Consider the following 21,399-nt stretch of genomic DNA (forward strand, 5'->3'; position numbering starts at 1 on the left):
AGTAGAATTTAATAAACAGATTGGAACTCCCAGTGTTTATTTACATGAACTTTACTTGTTTCTGTTTTCAAGCAATATTGCAACTTGTTTACTTCTGATTTTTAAAGTCTATCAATTGAGTAATTTGGAAACAAATCAGTCATAAATTCAGATACCTTGCGAAAATTGTTTTTTTCAGTCAACAACTCCATAATACAGTTAACAGCCAAGCTGAAAAGGAGCCAACAGGAGTCCTTAGAACAGTGGTACTTACTCAGAAGCAGCTTAATTCTAGAAATGCAATCTTTACTTCCAAGATTAACTTGTCATTGAAATAGTTGAAACAGCACAACAAAAAAGGCATATCTTTTCATTTTTTGTTCCAGAAATTAAGGCTAAGGTGTAATAACACTTTTGTTCTCTGAAAAAAAGTATCAGAAAAGTGATAATCTTTTACAAATGACTAATGTGTTTTTATGAGGTTTTGACAACACTGAAGCGTTTTTCACCACACTGGAACTTGATGACAAGCCTCTATTTAGTTTTCTTGACAAACAAGGAAGTCTCAAACAGTTTTAATGGACTTAAAGATGTTAAACTTCAATTTTTCACATGCCACTCACCTCTCAACTCTCTCCCCCTTTAAATGTCAGTCTTCTGGGAGAACAGGACGTGTCTGTGCTGTTTGCAGTGGTACTGACTGCTAAACAGACATGTGGGAGGTCACAGTCTGGGAAAGGAGGACAGGGACTTACCTGCTTCTCTGGCAACATCTGCAGTTGAAATATTTTGGAGGTTTGAGTGCACTCGGAAGGTCACAGCTGGTCCCAGCACGCTGAAAGAGATTATTAAAAAAATGTAAGATTCATAATCAAGAGACATGGCATAATATCCCTTATCAAAATAGGTTTTTAAAGAGAACCTATTAAGACACCATTTAGCCCTCTTCCTTTTGCTTCATTAGCTACATTTGCATACATTTTTATACCTCTTGTGGTTTCCTGTGTGTATTTTGTGCCCGTCTGAAAGAATTTCAAAGACATTAACTAAACTTCAGAACACTTCTGTAAATACTGTTCTTATTATGAAGATGGAAAAATGGAGGCACTGAAATTGCTATTCAGTGAAGTACAGCATAGCTCATCACTGGAATTCAGCATCCAAAGAAGATTACATGTACTTTCACATTTATATTCCCAATATCAACACAACTTCAGTTCCTGTTGTCACAACTGCAAGTCAGAGGGACAATATAAAAACTCAGAATATTTATCTTAATCATATTCTGCAAGAATATGTGTGGAGAAGGGATTCTGGACATATCTGATCCAATAGCTGGCTTTGACCAGAAAAATACCACAAAGTATTTATCATTTAACAACAGAGGGGATAACAACTTTTGAGAGGAAACAATTTGACTCTGTGAAGACCTTTCTGCATGTAGCCTGATGATCCTCTATGGCACTAAAATCTATAAGATGTTTACAGAGGAAGGAACTGATTAGCCAGATATAGAATGGCAATGTACTCAGGGCTTCACCGAAAAATATCACTGTAATTTTAAGGAAAAATAAATCTATATTTGTAATGTTGCATTCATTCTCCATCCATCCCAATAAACATCCTACATGTACATCTGATGAAAGGAAAGAAGAAATTTCAGGTTCATGTCCTTAAAACTATACTTAAATACTTAGCTACAAAACACATAAGAAAAATACACATAAAAATATAGTGAATGTATTATTGAATAAAAATTTCTGGGGAACAAGAGACTATACTAATTATAATGCAATCATTTACAGAGGAGAAGAGCATAGGGTCTGAAAAAAACCCAAAAATTGACACTATTTTATAAAATTTACTTACATAATACGTATTATGCAAGTTCCTAACTTTTTTAAACTCATATTATCAGAGAAAAGAATTATATTTATACTATGAAGAGCAACCCTTCTTAAAAGGTGAAGTGCATGGGCTGTAACAGCTTTTGACTTCCTATGGCAGTGCCTTAGGAGAGAATGAAATCTGAAAAATTTTTGCGTAAAAGAAATAAATTGAAAAATATTTTGTTGCAGGGCTTGAAATAAAGTATTAAGTTATTCTTTTAGTAACATCTTCTTCTTCTACAATCACAGAATGGAGAGCACTTAATGAAGTGTGCTTAATTGGATCACATATATCCTAGACAGAAATACCTTTAAACTTTTTCCATTTTACATAGTAAAAACTCTTTCTTAAGTATAAGACTTTGCTTTGAGGTTACAAAGGGAATCGGAGGAAGAATAAGAATAAGAAATATCCTTTCATCTTTTACTAGCAAAGCATGCACTGCACACATTTTATTCTGGACTTATCAGAGACTGCCATTAATCAATCATTTTTCTTGAAGTACTCCCGGGGGGAGGGGAGAAAAAGAAAACAGATTTTATTGTTAATGGACACTCTAAAAGCCTGGTCACTAATGGTCAAGAAACACTTTTAATAATGTCAGGCAAGTATAAAACATTTTTCAACATCATATCAATATTATAGATTAAAATACTCAACAATTGCAAAGTACTTTTTATTTGAGATAACTGCTGTAAAAAGTCCAGGCTGTTCTGTCACTAACCCTGAGATAATCAACCATAAAATGCACCTGTTTTAGGATATCAAACACTGACTCTAAGTAATCTTGCACTGTCCTTCTTTTTGTGCTGTCAGCCTAAGAGAAATGCTGATTCCTCTCAGGTGCTCAGATATTTACAGTGCCAGTAGCAGTCTGCTTTAAATAAAAGCAGCATCACCCCAGTATGCAGCTCTTGCATCACCAAGACAGGAAGGAAAGAAAAACCAATTTCAGGTATTCCCCCCAAATCTTCACTGCATGGTCCATTATAGCTGAGAACCTAGAACCAGCACAAAATTTAAACTACAAGGTAGTTATACGTCAGCTCTATCAGCAAACACAAAAATTTTCCTGCCCTCTTTCCCTCACTGGGATGTTTTACTTTTCCCTCTCAGCCACTCCCCACTTCCTCCCACTCGTCCTGCCCTGCTGCACTCCCAGCAGCCTTGCTCTTCCTGGCATCAGTAAAATCACACATTAAAACTGGATCATTTCAGATCATTTCAGTGACCCAGCCCAGGCAGTGAGAGACAGGCATTCCCAAGGAGTGGAGCCTGTCAGCAACCATCCCACTATTCTCTACTGACTCCACCTGGATAACCCAGGAACACGGGAAGATCTGAGTCATGCCCACATCAGTGCTGCCACAAGGACTGTAGTTCCTTCCTCACTGCTCAAGGAAAACAAGAACAAAAACAGAGCAAGGAAAATAATTCCTCATGCAAGTGGGATGCCACTGAGTTAAGACCATTCTTTTGCAGGAAAGAATAAATCTCAGAATCATTTGAAACACCCACTCATATGTTGCTCTGTGGGACATTGCTTTCCTCTACTGTAGCAATTGAATTCTTGTATGTTAGAAATCACCCGAGCACCAGATCAGCATGGCTTCGCTAGGAATATTTGCAAAATACAAAAAAACAAAGCAGCTTTTGTCACAACTTTTTGCACATTGGCATTCTGTTTATTTAAAAGCAAACAAAAGACCTTGAGATTACTTGGTCAAAATTGCATTTCTGCTTGATGTTTTGGGAACTGACTGCTTCAGGAGCTCATAAAATGAGATTTTTCTCATGGGGGCTTCTGGCAAAAGCACTCAATAAATAAACATTTCAATAACAAAAGATGCCCTTTAGGGAATTCCTCACTGTTCATTATGTGTTGGATGAGAACATTTAAACAAAACCAGTAATTATATGACTGCAAAATATTTTTAAAAGACTTTTTAACAAGAGGTCAACCAGCCTGAAAAAAGGTTTCAAGATGTATAGAATGCAACTCTGATAGGAAATTTGAGTTGGGTAGATGAGACTGTGTCAGACCCTCTGAAACCTGGCTACCATTAATGGCAATTGTCTTGAAACTGCTCTAAATACAGGAGCTCACTGTAGTGCACACATTTGGTTATGGGCTGATGAATTGCAAGCAAACCATTCCCACAGACCAGGGAGGTGCTGGGGGAGCAGAGGCATCACTCCTGCTGGTACCCTACCCCAGCCAGCACTCACCCAGCTGGGCAGGACAAAAGTCACACAGAAACCATTGACCAGGCTGAAACCTCACCCCCATCTGACGTCTGCTGCAACTGGGGTTAAAAATGCCAGACAGGAGTTTTTGTCTATCCCTGCCCAGAGCTGCATGCTACTACAATCACCCCCAGGTAAAACTGTAGTAATGTTATTCTGACACAAATGAACTTATACTCAAGTAAGTGAAGATTGTGAATTTTAGAAGGTATCTGGACTATACAATGTAATTGCACTTATCACTTTTTCCTTATACTTTCTTACATTTTTTTTTTTTAATAAAGGTAAGCAGTTCTGGCTTCAAGGATAATAAATAGTGACTTCGCCCCACACAAAATGTAATGTCTGTTGCAATGACCTGCTAAATTTATTGTTTGAACTTTACCAACTAATTACCCACCCTGTTGGCTGTCACAACTTCTGCCTTTTTTTTTACTTACAATAATGGTGCCTTCAGTCATAATAAGGGTTTTTTAAACAAAGACATTCTAAGCATATTGCAAATTGTCACCCTTATGTGCTGTTGTCTTTTATTCTGTTTACTAGAGATGAAATAATTACAGTGTTTATACCAAAATGACTTGAAGGTTGATTGCTGATTTAATAAAATCCCCTCCCCTTGGGTTTGTATTTCCCATCTGAAGGTAGGAGGGTGCACAGCACACACAGAAACAAAGAATATTCTTTGTGTAAAATAGAAATATTTCCTTTTGTTAATTGTTTTACAACTAACAGCATTCTTCTTATATTTTCCCTGTCAACAAATGAATGATGTGAATAAACAGAGCTGGAGCGTGATCAATATGGCAAGGTCCATATCACTTTCAAGCCGTGGGTTATAATTATATTTATGAATGACAGGATTTAAATCTCCATAAATTATGTGCCAGGCTTTGCACGCCTGTTCCTCTCCCTCGTGTGCGCGTCCTCCAGCGCTGCAGGATCTCACCGTGCGTTCACTGAGAGATGCACTCACAGTCTATCATACCCCCTAGTGGAAAAGGATCTCAGAAACAAGTGCCAACATGGCTCTCTGCACCCCTGAAGATGAGACATAGAGCTGATGCCAGATGGAAATGATTTGAGGTGGCATCTCATTTTTAAGACACAGGCAGAGTGCAATGTCTCAAGACTGGAGGAAAATGGGGAGATTAGGATTGGCTATTTCCAACATGAAACATTCTCTTAATGACCCTATTTAATAAAACAGGGCTTGCCTTAATAAAGCTCAGATTTGAAATTAAAGTCACCACTTGTCTATATGTTCATTTCAAAATCCTTTAATCTCTGGAGGTTAAGAAAAGCAATTAGTAACGCTCCAGAGGACTATGCAAAGCAAATTTTATAGCAGTGAAGGTAATTGTCTCAGGAAACGTTTGGTGGGCTTGAACTAATGACTTGCAATGTGTACACATTTCTATGCCTTCTGTGTTTAGGAATTTGAAGCTTTTGTCCATTGTTTATATTGCACTGAAACCTCCTTTTCACCTTCTCAATTTTGGAAAAATTAAGATGCTCATGTTGCTGTAAATGTTTTATATATTACATATAGAGGTATATAAACATTGTTAATGTCAAATCAAATCAATGGGGAAAAGCACATAATTAGCAGAGGCATTTTTGTACTACATTATGTTTCTACAGCATGAATTACAGAGGAAAGCAAAGGCAGAAAATTTCGGCTGGACATTGACACACAATACATGAATGGATTAAGAGATGTACAATGGCTATTTTTTTTCTCCTTCTGATATTCAGAGTAGTTGTAAATCAGTTGACCACTTGATTCGAGTTTGACCAACATTTTTGACCAGAATTGTTGACCAGAGTTTATTTTGTGAAGCATTGCATCATACTGTAGTTAAATTGCACAAGCAGGTACCTGACTGAGCTTCAAAGATTCAGGAAAACTTGCAAAGGATGTGTTGTGCTGATCTGCTACAAAATAACATCCCTGAACTGTCGAGTAGAGAATTATTGATCATCACTCAGACTTAATACTAAAAAGACACACATCTCTCACTCTTTAATATCTTTACTGTTCAAAGACTTGCTTCACTTTGCACCTGGACTGCAGAAATATCAATGTGGAGCTGTATGTCTTCTCACATTCCTATTGACAGGTATGTATGCACAGCCAGTGATCAATTTAAAAAATCTTTTTCAGTTTTAGCAAAATGAGTTTTTTGAGCCCTTCTCACGAAACTCTCAACATGCTCCCTAAAGTGCAGAATGATGCACAGTGTTCCAGAACACCCTGCAATACAGCAAGTAATATATTATCTATTATATTTATATCCTTCATATACACTAAGCAGGAACAGTTTGCACCATTCTCTGAAGTGTACTTGCACTAAACACAGCATAGACAGAGAAAGTTAAAGACTTGTTGTCCTGGCATTCCACCTGGTCTGACAGTGACCAGGAACTAAAGATGGAAAAGCAAAATCCCTGCTAAGGGAAAGACACTAATTGCACTGCTCACCAGGTAGTCCCTGATTTCCTATCACCACTTGAATTTCATTGCAGGGGTTTTCACCAGGCAGCTGGGAGGCTTAACAGGTAGACCACAAAGATTAGAAAGGTTGACAGTTTCAGAGCAATCACATCTTACAAATGCAGCTATATGGAAACAAAACTTAGGTCTGGATTTGATGGTTGCAGCCCAGATTTACTTCTGAAAGTTACATTCTTCATAAATCAGGTATGAATTATGGTGCATTATCAGGTGACTTATGGTGAATTATCAGGTATGAATTATTAGGTGTCCAAGTCTTGGATACCTTATTGTGCCCTCTTCTCTCCCCCTGACATAAGCACTGAGGAGTGACTGCACAGAGCAGCATTTCAGGGACAGAGAAGAGGCCACGACAAGGTGCTCAAATAATGAAATGCCTGACACACTACTGTCATTAGAATAATTTCCAGACTGAAGTCACAGGAAAGGGATGACTGGTCCAGAAAGGGACACTTTCCAATAACAGCAATCCTTGTCTGGTGGGTCTCTGATACTGATACTAAAAGATGGAGCTTTAATTATTTTACATTAATCATTAATTTTGTATTAATAATTTAATCTATATGCATCAAAATTGTGCTAAGTACACTGATCCTAATTTACATTGCAAAAGATGATGAAAGAGTATTTTAAAGATTTTACAACTTGCTTCATCTGAGGTGAAGATTATTTTGCTAAGCCTACAATTTAAATGATTTAAAAAAGAGACAACGCTTAATTTAGAGATTGATGCTACACTCAGTTTGCCCTATTTTTATTCTTCACAAAATGCAACTTTTGATGATTACTCAATATCTATGAATAATTTGCAGAGTTTTAAAATAGTTTTTCTATTAATCTGTCACAAGCCATGAAACTTGACATTTTCACCACACTGAGTACATGAAAGTTGCCAGCTTTGCCTGCCATGCAAATAAGGCTCTTAATTACAGTATTTAAAAGAACAAACCATACAAGTGCTATAATTTCTTACAGTAAAGAAAAACCTGTTTGGACCCTGTGAGGGTGGAAGAATGGTCTCAAAAAGCTTCTTAAATGTACAGTGATTCTTCCACTCCCCAAGGATTAAGCTAAAGTATAAAATTTGTGTCATAAAAAAGGAAAAAAAAAGCATTCTATTTATATTTCCATTCTCCTTCTTTATACCTTTGTATCTACAAACAACAGACATTTTTTATATTCATCCAGTAAGCCTTCAGTGCATTTTACTGGCCTCAGCCCTACTCACCCTGTACACACCTGTGTTGTTAATGGAACTGGCTGAAAGCACATATAAAATTTCTCTGCTGGGATGAGTCACCTTTTGCTCTGCTTGCACAAGTGACTTTCAATCCTTAATGAGGAGCATGACTCACATGTTAGGGCTGTTACAGAGGGACAGGTTCAGAATGTTCAGAGCTTTGATAGGATCCATGTAGGACACAAATTTCTTGCATCAGTATTAGGCAGCACAACCAAAGGAAAAAAAAAAAAAAACAAAACTTTGCTGCAGTCTTAGTTCAAAAGGCCACAAAATTCTGAGTGCTACAACCAGAGCTCTCCTGCTTGTCCTCATAAGGACCTGTTGGCTTCTCCCTTAGCTCTGAGAGCAACAATGAGAAGATTTTTTTCTTGAGGCTCCCCTGCCAGCTGTGAGGTAGAGATATTTCCTCGGCAATGGAGACACTGCAGGTAGAATTCATTGGGCTTTTTCAGTTGCACCTACAAATGCCTATTTGCTCTGTCTTTATGGCTCTTAAGGAATACAAACCCTTCCACAGGCAGGTTGTAATTCAACTTATTGACCTGTTTATGCAATATTTACTGGCTAGGCTGTAACAAAAATGCAAAACAATCCTTTATCTTTTTTGGCTGGGTCAGCAGGTCTGTAATGCTCATGCAATCCAGCCATCCAGGTCACAAAATGAGAGGAAAAAAAGTGTGTTTGTACTTCTAGGAGAATCAGGCAGGCAAGGGCAGGAGGATCAAGATAGACATAGATATAAAATTCTTTTTATATTTCTTCTAAGTGGTTATTCTTTTAAACAAATCCCTACATGAAAACCTTTTTTTCATTTCTAATATTAGTAATCTATTTGTGGTTGAAGCTTTAGTTCAAGAGTGAGAATCACAGTTCTCTGTTTCTATTCTCATATCTGTCATCAAGCCCTGTGCCATTTTAGGGAAAATGAAGCAAACTGCCTTGGGTTTCAATCTACCCATCTGCAGAATGGGAATTATTACCTGTCAATAATATGTGAAGTGTTATATAAATCAAATGCATTGGCACACACTCAATGACTTGCTTGAAAGAAAGGAGTATACCCTGCCTACCCTATAATGTTATGAACTTTGATTTTATTAAAAAAGGAATATGATGGCATTCTCAGTCACACAGAGAGATGAGTAGCAGAGAAATATGAAGTTAAAAAAGCTTAGACTTCAGAAGTTCACATATCTGTAAAACCTACTCTTGAGCAGGGACCTAGGAGCTCATGGAAATATATCAATAATAGTGGATTCATTCTGCTTTTGATTACAAAGGTGCAAATCCTCTGTTTTAATGAGATGAAATGTTGTAATGGAAAGCCAAGCACCATACATATTATTTATAAGAATCTCCTTAGATTTTTATGGTCTTTCTCTTTGCAACCTAGAATTCATAAAATGTTGCAGGCCAAAAACCTTCCTGTTACTTTAATGATTTTTATATTTTTCTAGGAGGAAAGTTACAGTGGAGAAGGCAAAATTATCTTGGTTATATGCACATTCACTTAAGAAAAGAACACAAAATGTATTGTACCTCAGGGGGAAAAGCCACAAGACTAATGTAATGTTAAGGTTGTGGAATAACTCATTTTTAAGTAAGGAAATGCATAGTTTAAATTTTCACCTTTTTTTTTTCCCTATCATCATTCCTCTAAAAAGTGATGAATTTTTATATTATAAATTAGTTGTCAAATAAGACAATATGTACCAGAAAACACAATGTAATTTCTTATAAATGCCTGCATGCAATGATTTACAGCAACACATTTTTCACATAATTTGTTTCCCAGACTCATTAAATCTGTGGGAGAAGTCAAGTTTGAATAAAAGGGGTTCCATTATTCCTGAGCTATGCTTTTATAACACTTTAAACAAGATTATGTCAAATAACCACAGTTATTTGTTTGCTTTTAAAGATCAGAGAGCAGATGAAAAATACTGCACAATTTTCTTGAAAGGTCTACCTTTTTATTGAGACTAAGCATGGTATAGTTCAAATTGAAATATGAATCCTGCTTAATAACTGGACAATAAATGGAGTTAAAAAAAAATATTTCTAGTTAATTTAGAGCATCTTTAGGAGTGCAGGATGAGTTATAGAACATTCCTCTTAGTAAATCTAAATGACAGACACAACAGAATCCAGAATCTGTCAATCTGGAAAAAAAAAAAACTTTGCAAGAATATCAATCCACAGATGTTCAACATTCAACACAAGAAAAGATTAATCACACCAAATAACGGAGAATCTGTACAATAGAGGGAATTTTTCAAACACAAACCTAACAAGACCCTGGTACCTGTCCTACCACTGCTCAGTGGTTAAATAATCCTCCCTCACACTGTCCTGCACCTCAATAATTTCCTGAGTTGTTCACATTTAGAGCATACACACACCACATGTCATAACCCATCAGCACAATGGAGTGAAAATGCCAAGTATTGTTCCAGTGTTTAGGTTCTGGATGACTGAATATGATTAACTGGTTGATTGAATTTTTCAGGTGTTACAAAAGTACCATGACAAACAATGAACAAAACCTGGAGTGCATGATTAGGACACTACGGCCAATGCACATGTTTATAATAGGTGAGGCTGGGAGATCCACTCACCACTCTGCCTGCCCAACACTTCCAATTTGGAAGTGTTTTAAGCTGCTCCAAACTTTCACCACTTGGTTTGATTTTCCTCAGTTCAGGTTCTTTTCACTGGGATGGTTGGCTGGCTTTTCTAATTGTATTTATTCCAGCCCAACCGTTCCAGCTCTTCCTAAGAGCAGGGATAATGGTAGGCAGGGTTTGGTTGTGTAAGGCCTGTTCTTTGAAAAGGAGGTGCAAAATGTCTCTAACCCCAGTTCTTGGAAACAAGAGATTTGAAGTATGAAAAGAATGTGCTTGTAACTATCCTCATGAAAAGCCTTCCAAATTCAAGCTTTTGTTAAAATCACCATTTACACATAACTGTTAAAAAACTATGGACATGCTACTGTATAACAGGAAAAGTCTATGACACTTCAAACACAGAAATGCAACCTTTCTTTATCAAATGTTTTTTTAATAGGATCCTTGAAATCCAAAGATAAATGGTGGCCAAGTAGTAGAGAAGACCTTCATTTCAATTTTATCAGACTTCAGGAGGTATGTTGCAAATGAAGTATGGAATAATAAAGATTTAAAGGTCCTCCTGTTACTTTAAATTCTGCTGGAATCATTCACTTCAGACTTAGACTCATTCTCAGTTCATTTGAGGAAAAATAATTTCAGGAATTTATTTATTTATTTATTTCTGTTAAAGGCCCTTGCCTGAATGGAGAGCTGATTGCTGGGACTGCTGAATGCTCAGGTAATGGAATGCTCAGCAGATTGGAGCCAATGGGATTCTGTCTCAGGGTAAGTTTGTTTCAGAAGAGGCTGAGTAAGCCCTGCAGTGAGACATCACACTGGACACCTGGTAGTGGTAGAAGCTTTGACACTAATCTTTTCATGCATAACTCCAGCTCTGGATGGTCCTAATAAAACCCCATATTTCATATGAGTTAAATATATCAATTCATGTTTGCCAAGCATTTTGATAGTGCAGTGAAGAGCACTACAGGAAAAGAAATACAAACCAAAACAGAAGGAAATGGGGTTTCTGACCTCAAAAAGCAGAATTTGAATGAAGTGCAATAAATAAAACCTGAAGTCACACATTGAACAATGAAAATAAAATGAAACATTGAAGAGTTACTCATTCACTGAGGATTTCTTTTCTGCTCATGAAAGGAAACATTTGGCTATAGAAAAATATATAGATGTGATTCAATATTTCAGAAGTCTATCATAATTAGTGTTATTCAAAAGATTTGCCACCTGAACAAAACAAAACAAGAAAATGGCTTGAGTTCAGTCCAAAGTCAATTTTTTGTTTATTCTCATCACCTAAATAAGTCAAGCTTAGTTAAATTTTGAAACGAGTTATTACTTCAAATTTATAGTATTTTCTTTTCAAAATGTGAAATCACATTGCTGTGTCTGCTACAAAATTTGAAAGATATTTATCAGCTGAAGTCTTCATATGGTTTCCTTGTATAGCTTCAGTTAGCCTGAATTTTTCATTTTTCATATAATGAAGTATTTAAGTAAACCTGAATTCACCTGTAGTCCCAGTGGGGGTAGGGAGCACTGTGAGGGGAAAGCTGAACACCCAGCCTGAATCCTGGGTGTTGGAGATTCAGACTCTGAAAGATGCAAGATTTGGTCTTTTAACTTAGTTTTGGATTCACAATATAAATCCATCAATTCACGATAGGGGAATAGTGGTTAAATGAAATGGCTTTGCAACCCAGGATGTTATATTAGATAATCAAAATCAGCCTTTTCAACTTAAAAAAAATCTATTTATATTAGCATTTCATATTTAGCCTAAGTGTTCTGCTCACTCTTAACATTATATATATAGATTATATGGTTATATAGTGAATTGTTACACTTCAAAACAACAGCAGCAGATTGAGATTAATGTAGTTTTATGGAATGAATAAAGAATGCTCTGCTAGAGGTTTTCTGCTGAAAAAATATATAGGAAAATGGAAATGCTGGCCAAGTTAGCACATCTCCTGGAAGTTCAGTTCTTTGAGTACTGAGTTTTGGTATATCAGAAAGCAAAAATGAGGAAACTGCCATTAAGATAAATGGGTGGGGGAAGCTAAAGCAGAACAAAATGGGAAAAAAAGAGACACCTAGAGCAAAAGATCTTCAATAGCAATTGGGAAAATCATATCAGTCTAGAGAGAATGTAATATTCAGCTGAAAATCTCACTTTTAACCGGAGGCTGAGAATGGTAGGATATAAGGCCTGAAATACTATGAAATCAGAATAATTTGTTTTCTTTCCATACAAAGGTATTCTCCTAAGTTCGGAGCTGATGTTGGCAGAAAATACCCCAAATGTGAGAACATTAAATACATATGCAAAAATTATTTGAATTCTCATCAGAAACCAGTTAAGTAATTTCCACACTAATCAATGACTTTGACTATTAATTCTGTGTCCTTTCCTCTACTTTCAAAGTTGAGCTTGGAGGTTTTGGTATTTTTATTATATTTGGATGTTTCTTGATAAAATATCATGTTGTGAATAACTCAATTATATGAAGAAAACCAATGTTGCAGATTGCAAAGTCATATTTTTTAAAAGAAAATAGATATAAACCCTCCTAAACAAAAGTACCCATCTGACTTCAATCCCTGATACCAGTCCAACAATCAATCACCAGGGGCATTGGACACTCATAATTAGATTATAAAAATCATAACTATAGTAATTTTACGTCTGCTTGCATAATTACATCAGCATGCTAATATCCTTTTAATGGTCTCTAATGATGTAATAAGAAATAATGGAATTTATTTGACAGCTACATAACCATTAACAAAACATATTAAGCATAACTATTACTTCCATAAAGATTCAGGCTGTATCCAAAAGTGACAACTAACATGTTGGATCTTATTTTCAATGTTGAAATATTTCTAATTATGAATTCCCTAAATCTATTCCCACTCATCTGCTTCACAGGGCGAGCAAAGTTTATGTCAATGTGAACTTGACAACAAATCAGCTGCAGAGATGGCCTGAATGCTCTGGAAGACAAGCCTGGGGATATCCTGTGAACTGAAGTCTATCCTTAAAGTTGGCAGGATTGTGAAAGACAATTTTATCTTCATAGAATAAGCTGATTACTACCAAGCACCAGCTAATCAAGAGCTAATATAGGGTGTTGGATTCCTATCCATGGCAATTGTTCACTTACTTTACTTCAAAGCACAGGGAAAAACTAAAAATGTAGGCAAGAGGGAAAGATATTTTGCAGAGAAAACTAACTAAAAGCAGTAATTTAGTAGTGAAGCAGTTCCTTTAAATTCTCTTTGTTTATTTTTGTTTCCTTTTTTGTGGTTTGTTTTTTTGGGGGGGAGGGTTTTTGTTTTTTTGTTTTTTTTTTGTTTTGTTTTTTTGTTTTTTTTTTTTCCCCCAGAGAAAAGGACTATAAACTGGTAACTGAGAATTTAAAGAAATTTAAAATAACTCACCACTTACCCTCTCTCCTCAGTTATTGCACTATTCCTATTTGACTTTCTCCATACTCTCAAATTTAGCCTGTGATTCTCATAAACATGTTATTACTCTGAAATCTTTGCAATTATCTAACAAGTCCAAGTCTACACTGTTACTTTCTAACCATTGTGAATTGTTGGGCAGAAAAGAGAGAATTGAGAATTCCAGACCAAGCAAATACTCAGGTCAGAGTTAAAGGAGGCTAGTATGACAAATTCTCACCCCTTTTATAACTCCTCTTTCTCCAGGCTGACTGAAAGTTTTTTCTACATAACTTCCCCATTCTTACAAAAAAATTAAAAAGAATCTTTAAGGAAAAGGGTACTTTTAGCTGCCAGTGAAATAAAATAAATCACCCATGATGCCTTATTCCAAGTAAGAAGCAGATTTCCTGAGAAATATTTCTTGATATGTCAGTGGTGACTTTGACATGACGTCAGGTTTTTCATGGAACTCCTCTCCATGAGATCACAGAGAAGCTAACCAGAGTATTCAAATTTTTACTGTTTTCCACTGATAGTGGTGCAATGTCAAGAAAATCACAAATCCAAAAAGTGTTTACTCTTTTCTTGGCAAGGTCTTTGTCTAAAGCTTCTACTACTGGTTTACCTACTGGTCAGCTCCACCTTCCTTTAGCACTTTATGGGTTTAACCTGAGTCAAAGCATCTCATTCTCTTGAACAAAAATAAATTAATTATGGATGAATTCTTCATTGATTTGAGATTTAGGATAAGCCTTACCAGATTTATAGATTTTTAAAAAGGCACAGACTGATAAAAACATTGTATGGATAGAAAGAATGCCCAGTCCTGTTTGGACTTCCTGTAATTCATGCCACAATTTTAAGGTACTGACCATACAAATATTTTCAGTACAGTCATGTGACTGCATATTAATAAATGCAAAATATGTAGCTAATTCTGCTCATTAAAAGAAAGGTCCATCACAGCTGGCTATACCACCAGAAAGATATTTTTATCATTATCATTAAAGAGCAAGTCTACAGCCTATCAACTGCAAAGTGTTGTGATTTATCAAATGATAAAAAATAACCAAAAGGATTCGTATTAAAAATTAGAAAGGTAGGTGAAAGTGTTCTTGTACTGTAAATAAATGAAGCTAATGAAGCTGAACCTCCTGATTCAGCAGAGAAATTTTCCATGGGATTTCTCCTTTAAATGTGCAGTAGACTTTATCTGCTAGTGTCCAAAGTCAAGGCTACAAAGTCTCCTTACAAGAAAGATAATAGAATATCATATTTTTTTCAATTTATAAACTCAGTATTCATGAAATACAAGCAAAAGACATTAATCAAAGCAAACAAAATATAGGAATATTGTCCTTCTCAATAACTAAAGCCAATATGCCTGGTATTTTCCAGGTTTCTGAAAAAATTTTCTCAACAGTAGTCCATTTCTCCATCCAAATATAGATATAGAAGGGGTACAATTTTATTGGTTTTTACAATCAAGAATAAACACTTCCACTAAAGGCAAAGCATTATCAGTCTATGGTTTTAAAAAGAGTATTAAACAATTAATTCCATTCTGTAAATTAAAACCAAACACTAGTTGATGGCAGCAGGTGGGGCTGAGACAGATGCTGCACTTCAGCTACCCAGACATCAGGTATTTACCTGTGTGCCCAAGATGTGACTTCCTTTCACAAAACCCTCCCACAGCTGACCCTTCTTTTCAATTACCTTTACATCAAACTCCTTGTGTTTTATACAGAGAGGATGAAGTTTTGTGAAGTACTTGTTTCTTCCAAAATGCCTTCAGAAAAACCTCAGTCTAAAACCCTTTACTAGACATGGCAGATCATAACCTCCTAGTTCATGACATTAACATGCAGAGCATTCATCAGTATGAATCATAGGAGTAAAACCAGTGCTCAGCATAGCTGAACTCCCTGTGACTTGTTAAATAATAGCTGACCAAAAAGCATGACCTAGTGTGCCATGTGCCAGACTCAAAGCCAGGCACCCAAGTTTTATCCATCTCTGATGTTTTTTTTCCCCCTGGCAATGCTGGGTAAAACTACCTTTCAGAATACTTTCCTTGTCTAGAAACTTAAATAAAGTTGGTAATATTTGTATAGCATTTGAAACAGATTATTTTTTCCCTATGAAAGAAGAAAAAAAATTAATTCTTTATAATTTTCTCAAAATAATTTGTTCCCATGTGTAGGGAATGTTACAAAGATCATCAATATTTTTTTCCCCTCTTGCCTGTTCTCCTTAATTTTGACAGTAAAGAGCAGATATTTCCTTGTAAGACAAACTATTCAAAAATAATGAGACATCCAATAAAATAAAAAAGGAGAAAATCCCATGTACATACTTGACATCATCGAAGACACTCATCTGCAGCTTCAGGAGATCTGCCACTTCCTTTATTAACTCCAAGCCCTTTTCCACACTCAGGGGGCTGTTGAAAGGGAGCAAGAAAACAGAGCATTAAAAAAATGGAACTCATCAATACTTGAGAGGCTAAAGGTCCCAAAAGAGTTATCACCTTGGCCTCTTTGAGTCTGAAAGCCACCACTAACTGTATTCCTGTCACATAGTGATCGTGATATCAAGGGAATTGGGATCAGGTGCTTCTTCAGGCATGATGAATCACCTGAATTTTCCAGCAATAAGACAAACAATAAGGTGCAAATGGAATTGTTAGGAAGTGTAATGGGCCCATGATGCAGCTACCAGTTCATCTCAGTCCTCAATAAAAATGTAATAAAGTAAAAGGACAGAAAGAAAGAAAAGGATTGACGAGACAAGGAGGGAAACAAACAATGAAAGTCAAATTGCAGGCTCGGTATCAAATGGACAAGTGAAAAGCATATTTTTAAACTCATTAGATTTTAAAATGAATCTTTGCCCAGTGAAAAGATACAAAATTATTATGGATTTGAAATTAAACAATGGAGCAAGACACACAGTCCAGAGGATACTGATTAGATACATAGGATTTAGCTTGGTGTGTGCATTCACTGCTAACAGAGACCCCTTTAAATCTTTTTAACCTTTGTCAATGCCACATTTACATTTTTTAATTTAGAAAACAGGTTGCAATCAAGCCTAACACAATATGACTGCTATCATTTTAAAAAGCACTTATCCAGATGCAAAATTTGTATTTGCAAAAATTTCAGGTTATTAGAGCTGATACAACTCTAAAGATGTATTTAGAGCATTCCATCCCTAATATACAGATCCTACCTTGCTTAGTTGTTCAGTACTGTGGAACCAAATAAAAAAGTATTAGGAAAGAAAAAAGATGCAGAAATGATATAACAGTGTCCAGTGAAAACAACAGAGACAACATTCTCTATCTAAATTGTGATCATAGATTTATTCTCAATATTGTTAAAGCCCCAAAGACCAAAAATTATACCTTACAAGCATGTCTAACTTATGCCATGGTAAAGCAGAAACAACTTTCCTGAGATTAACTCACAGGAAAAAAGGTTCTGTATTTGTTCCTCTGAGGATTTAAAATAAATAGAAGAAGGTGCCAAAAAAGCATGTAGTATTAGACACAATCTTTTCAACTGGACTAAGATTTTTCTCAAAGCTTTTTTCAAAGGTCACTATTTCTACCTCAGAGTTGAAGCTTTTTTATCGAATTTTACATCATGGTAATTCATTGCCACTATTTTATTTATTGTCTGCAATGAACACTGGGGGTTTGGGTTTTGTTTTTCGTTGCTTTTCTTTTTTGGTTGTGAATTTTTTTTTCCCTGGTTTCTGCATGCACTGCCCTAAGGGCACCTCTATTCAAATAATGGGATATCTCATGTGGATCTTGGTTAGCATGGAATTGCTCAGCCTCCCTTCATGCTACTAGCCCAAAATGCTCAGGAGACCTCCTGTCACACAACCAGAGGTAGCCCCTCTAGGCACCAGATAAATATAGAGATTTTCTAGATTTCTAAGACAGAAATGTTCTTCTGTGAAAGTAACAAAAGAATCTGATTGATTGTGTAAGGAAAAAAAATGTACTATAGATTATTCATAAAACTGTTATATTTCAAGGACTGACAGTGGACAGAAATGTGATTATTCTCATCACTATGAAAGCAGATTTTCATAGTTACTCTGGGGTTTATGTGTTAATTAAATCTTTTCTCCCAAAGAGGCTGGCTTAAATTTTACAGAAATGATTGGTGTCAGCAAGTGGGCTTTTACTGTAATAGCAAGCCTGATGCAGGCAAGGCTGCTGTGTCCATTGGTGCTGCTTTTAAACCAAGGGAGCCTCAGCCTCCTACTCCCAGCTCACCCCTCCCTACTGCCCTGAAAAAGCATTCCCCAGCTTCAAAAACAAGATATGGTGCAACAAGCCAATGCAGCAGCAGTAAATGGGGAGTGTAATCAGAGCATTTGAATGCTACAAACCAGCAATAATGCTGGAGGGGAAATGGGTGAGAAAATGGTGCAGGAAGGCCATTGTTTTGCAAACCTGAGCATCCAAGAGCAGTCTTAGTAACTCTCATGCAATATCAAACTCAAAGACAAAGGCTCACAAACTCAGATGCAGTTTGATAGGCTAAAAAATTATCATTCATAATAGCACAGGAAAGCTGCAGGATGAGTATTCTATGGAACCAATACTATTGCTGATCCCACAGTCACTTTTGAGGATTCCCATTAAGAATTATTACAATCATGATATTTACCAATGCAATTTTTCCAACTTCCCAACAGTGGAACATACAATCTAGTACTGTTTATTACAGTTCTGTGACAGCTATGTTGTAGCACAGTAGAATATTCAAAACCTTTCTCTAAAAATGCCCAGCCATGATTTTCCATGCTCAATTAAAGCTTTGCTTTTGTTTAGTGTTTCACTTTGCTCATTCTTGCATGGTTTGCATGGTGATTGCCTTTAACTTTGTTTGCATGGAGAGAACCACACCATTCCCACCAGCACAGTGCTAACCAAACTGACCTTGTAACAGCACTCTTCACCCACATCACCCATCTGACTTCAGGCTTTCACAAGGACAATCTTTCAAACATCACCTGCTCTCCCACCATGACCCTCCACTCGTCCTCAGTGCAAGAACTCAATACAACAGATAATATTTGTGATCTTTTACAGATTATCCTTAGTGCTCAGCCTGCTCAATTCAGTTTCTGTATTAGAGACTAGTGTTTTTCTTAGAAATATGTTTTGCCTATTGACTGTAAGGGTTCAACAACTATGGAATTAATTCAATAGGAAGTGTTAGGCAAACCAAGAAAGAAAGACAAAAATAAGTGTTGAGATAAGTGTCTCACAAATAGTGAGACACTAAACTGAAGTTGTAACAGTAGAAAGAAGGCTATTTAGACAACCCTGACAACTGAAATATTTTATCAAGGCCAAAGACTTGGAGAAAACTTGTGAGTAGTGTTCACGCTGCTTTATCTGATCTGTAAAAATGGTCAGCGCAGTTCCCAGTGGGGGATCTGGGAACTCTTTTGGTGCTGGGCCTTGCTGGCACTCCAAGCAGTGCAGTACAGCACAGAGGGAATCCCTGGGCTGTGGCCCCACACATTCCAGGGCCAAGGCAGGTCCAATTCAAAGCATTTTCTTCCAGGAGTGTGTGATAAGGTAGTTCAGAACACCAGTAACAGTGAATCCTTAAGAGAGAAATCACAATTTAGATATGCCTCAGAGATTCAAAGCATGAGCTGGTAAAAAAACAAAAGCACAAAAAGGACCTCTCATGGATGCTATTTACATTTTCCAAGCTCTCCTGAGGAACCCTTTCTATGTCCAGGAAAACAAATGGTTTCTGCAGCGCCTTTAACACCCTGCTGGATGGCCACTGGAACAGGCTCCCAGGTCACAGCACTCTCAGCAGAGCTCAAGTAGTGTTTGGACAATATCCTTGGGCACATGGTGTGATTTTTGGGGTGTCCTGTGCAGGTGCAGGAATTGGACTTCTGTGATCCTCATGGGTCCCTTCCCACTCAGGATATCCTAAGATTCTATGATCTGATTTTATCATTACTTTTTTTTATTGCCTTGAAGGTTTCTGATCACCTTCAGGCTAGATTTTGGCCTTAAGAAGAGTCAACTGCTGGATGGCAAAGCACCTTTTTACAGATGATATAGATGTTGCCAGCTGACATCTTGAGACAGTGCTTACTTCGGGTTTCCTACCTTTGCTGTCATTCCATTTGCTGTAGATTTCTCTTTTCCACCTTCTTTCAAGGTAACTGTAATAACAGCAGCTAAAAGAAAATGTGATACATCTCACTGTTTAAAATAATTCTTTTGAGGTCCTTTTTAAGTTTCCATCTCCAGCTCTCTTGGAAGATGAAAAGAGAGTCAGAAGGTATATAAAATTCATGTATAATGTACTTCCTTCCATTGCTTGATCTTCTAAAACATCTCTACCTGTAAGTGCTACCCTAATTGTTATTTTTTTAGTTGATAGATTCAGACCCTACTGCATCAGGAGCAGAACTCTGGCTCACTCAGATGCCAATTTCTATCTCATATTATTGGTAGAATAACTTTGACACACTAATGACAATGAATAAATAAGTGGGGAACGAAATATAAATATTTCCTTTGGGTTTTTTTAAGATACATAGATTGATAGATATAGTTTCAAAGTCTTTCAGAGTGTCATCTGCAAAATATTTCACTACTGTTTTTGTTTGATCTCACTTTTCAGGGCAGGGCTCTTGCACCGTTATACCTTCTGGAGAATATGGCTTATACCTCTGCTAAAAACAGACAATATTATATGGTAGTACTGTATTATCCCTCCAGATGAAATGACTCCCCAGCTCAGTTCAAGACTGATTTCATGATTTAACATCATGAGATAGTAGTGAAAACTTCTGAATCCATTTTAATAATGTAAAAAAAAAAAATTCATCCAATTGAGATCTACTAGATTAACCTAAAATAATCCTGAGCCAATCAGCTCCCTCTAAGTTCATACGGAGTTTTGTCTAATACACAAAAAAACCTCAAAAACCCAAACCAAACCACCAAATCAAATAAGGCAGGATCTAGCCTATAAAGCTGTTTTATTGAGAGATGAGTCTGAAATGAAAGCACAGGAATAAATATCTCTTAACTTTAATGCGAGCAGCTGAGCACTTCTGAAAATTAGTGCAATCCATTTAAATGCTCAGGAGTGGATTTGGAAACCCAACTTTATGTAATTGTCAAAGTGTCTCCACAAAGTGTACAGGACATTGAATACCAGAAAATTAGATTGTCTGGTGAAAATAAGATTTTGTATCTTCCAGTGTCTAGGTCCCTCCCAGTGAGAAAGCTGAAAACAGAAATATTTTAAGGAACAATCCACTTACAGAGGTAATTTAAATAATAGAACACTGAATGATAATCTTCCTCTGCTATTGACTATTAAGATTTAACTTTTCAATTTAAAAGAAAAATGCAGTGATGA

The 21,399-nt window shown here is 36.4% G+C and overlaps 1 protein-coding gene across 1 annotated transcript in view; it reads right to left on the minus strand.

Annotated features, from left to right (window-relative positions):
• PTPRN2 (protein tyrosine phosphatase receptor type N2) overlaps window positions 1–21,399 on the minus strand; it is a 638,409-nt gene that overhangs the window by 350,355 nt on the left and 266,655 nt on the right. The window contains exons 10-11 of the mRNA XM_058038495.1: window positions 16,323–16,409; window positions 735–814 (exon numbers count right to left, since the gene is read on the minus strand). Coding sequence (XP_057894478.1) covers window positions 735–814; window positions 16,323–16,409 — 167 coding nt within the window. The remainder of the gene's footprint in view (window positions 1–734; window positions 815–16,322; window positions 16,410–21,399) is intronic.

The sequence above is a fragment of the Melospiza georgiana genome, chromosome 1 (genome assembly GCF_028018845.1).
Source record: "Melospiza georgiana isolate bMelGeo1 chromosome 1, bMelGeo1.pri, whole genome shotgun sequence".
Lineage (NCBI taxonomy): Eukaryota > Metazoa > Chordata > Aves > Passeriformes > Passerellidae > Melospiza > Melospiza georgiana.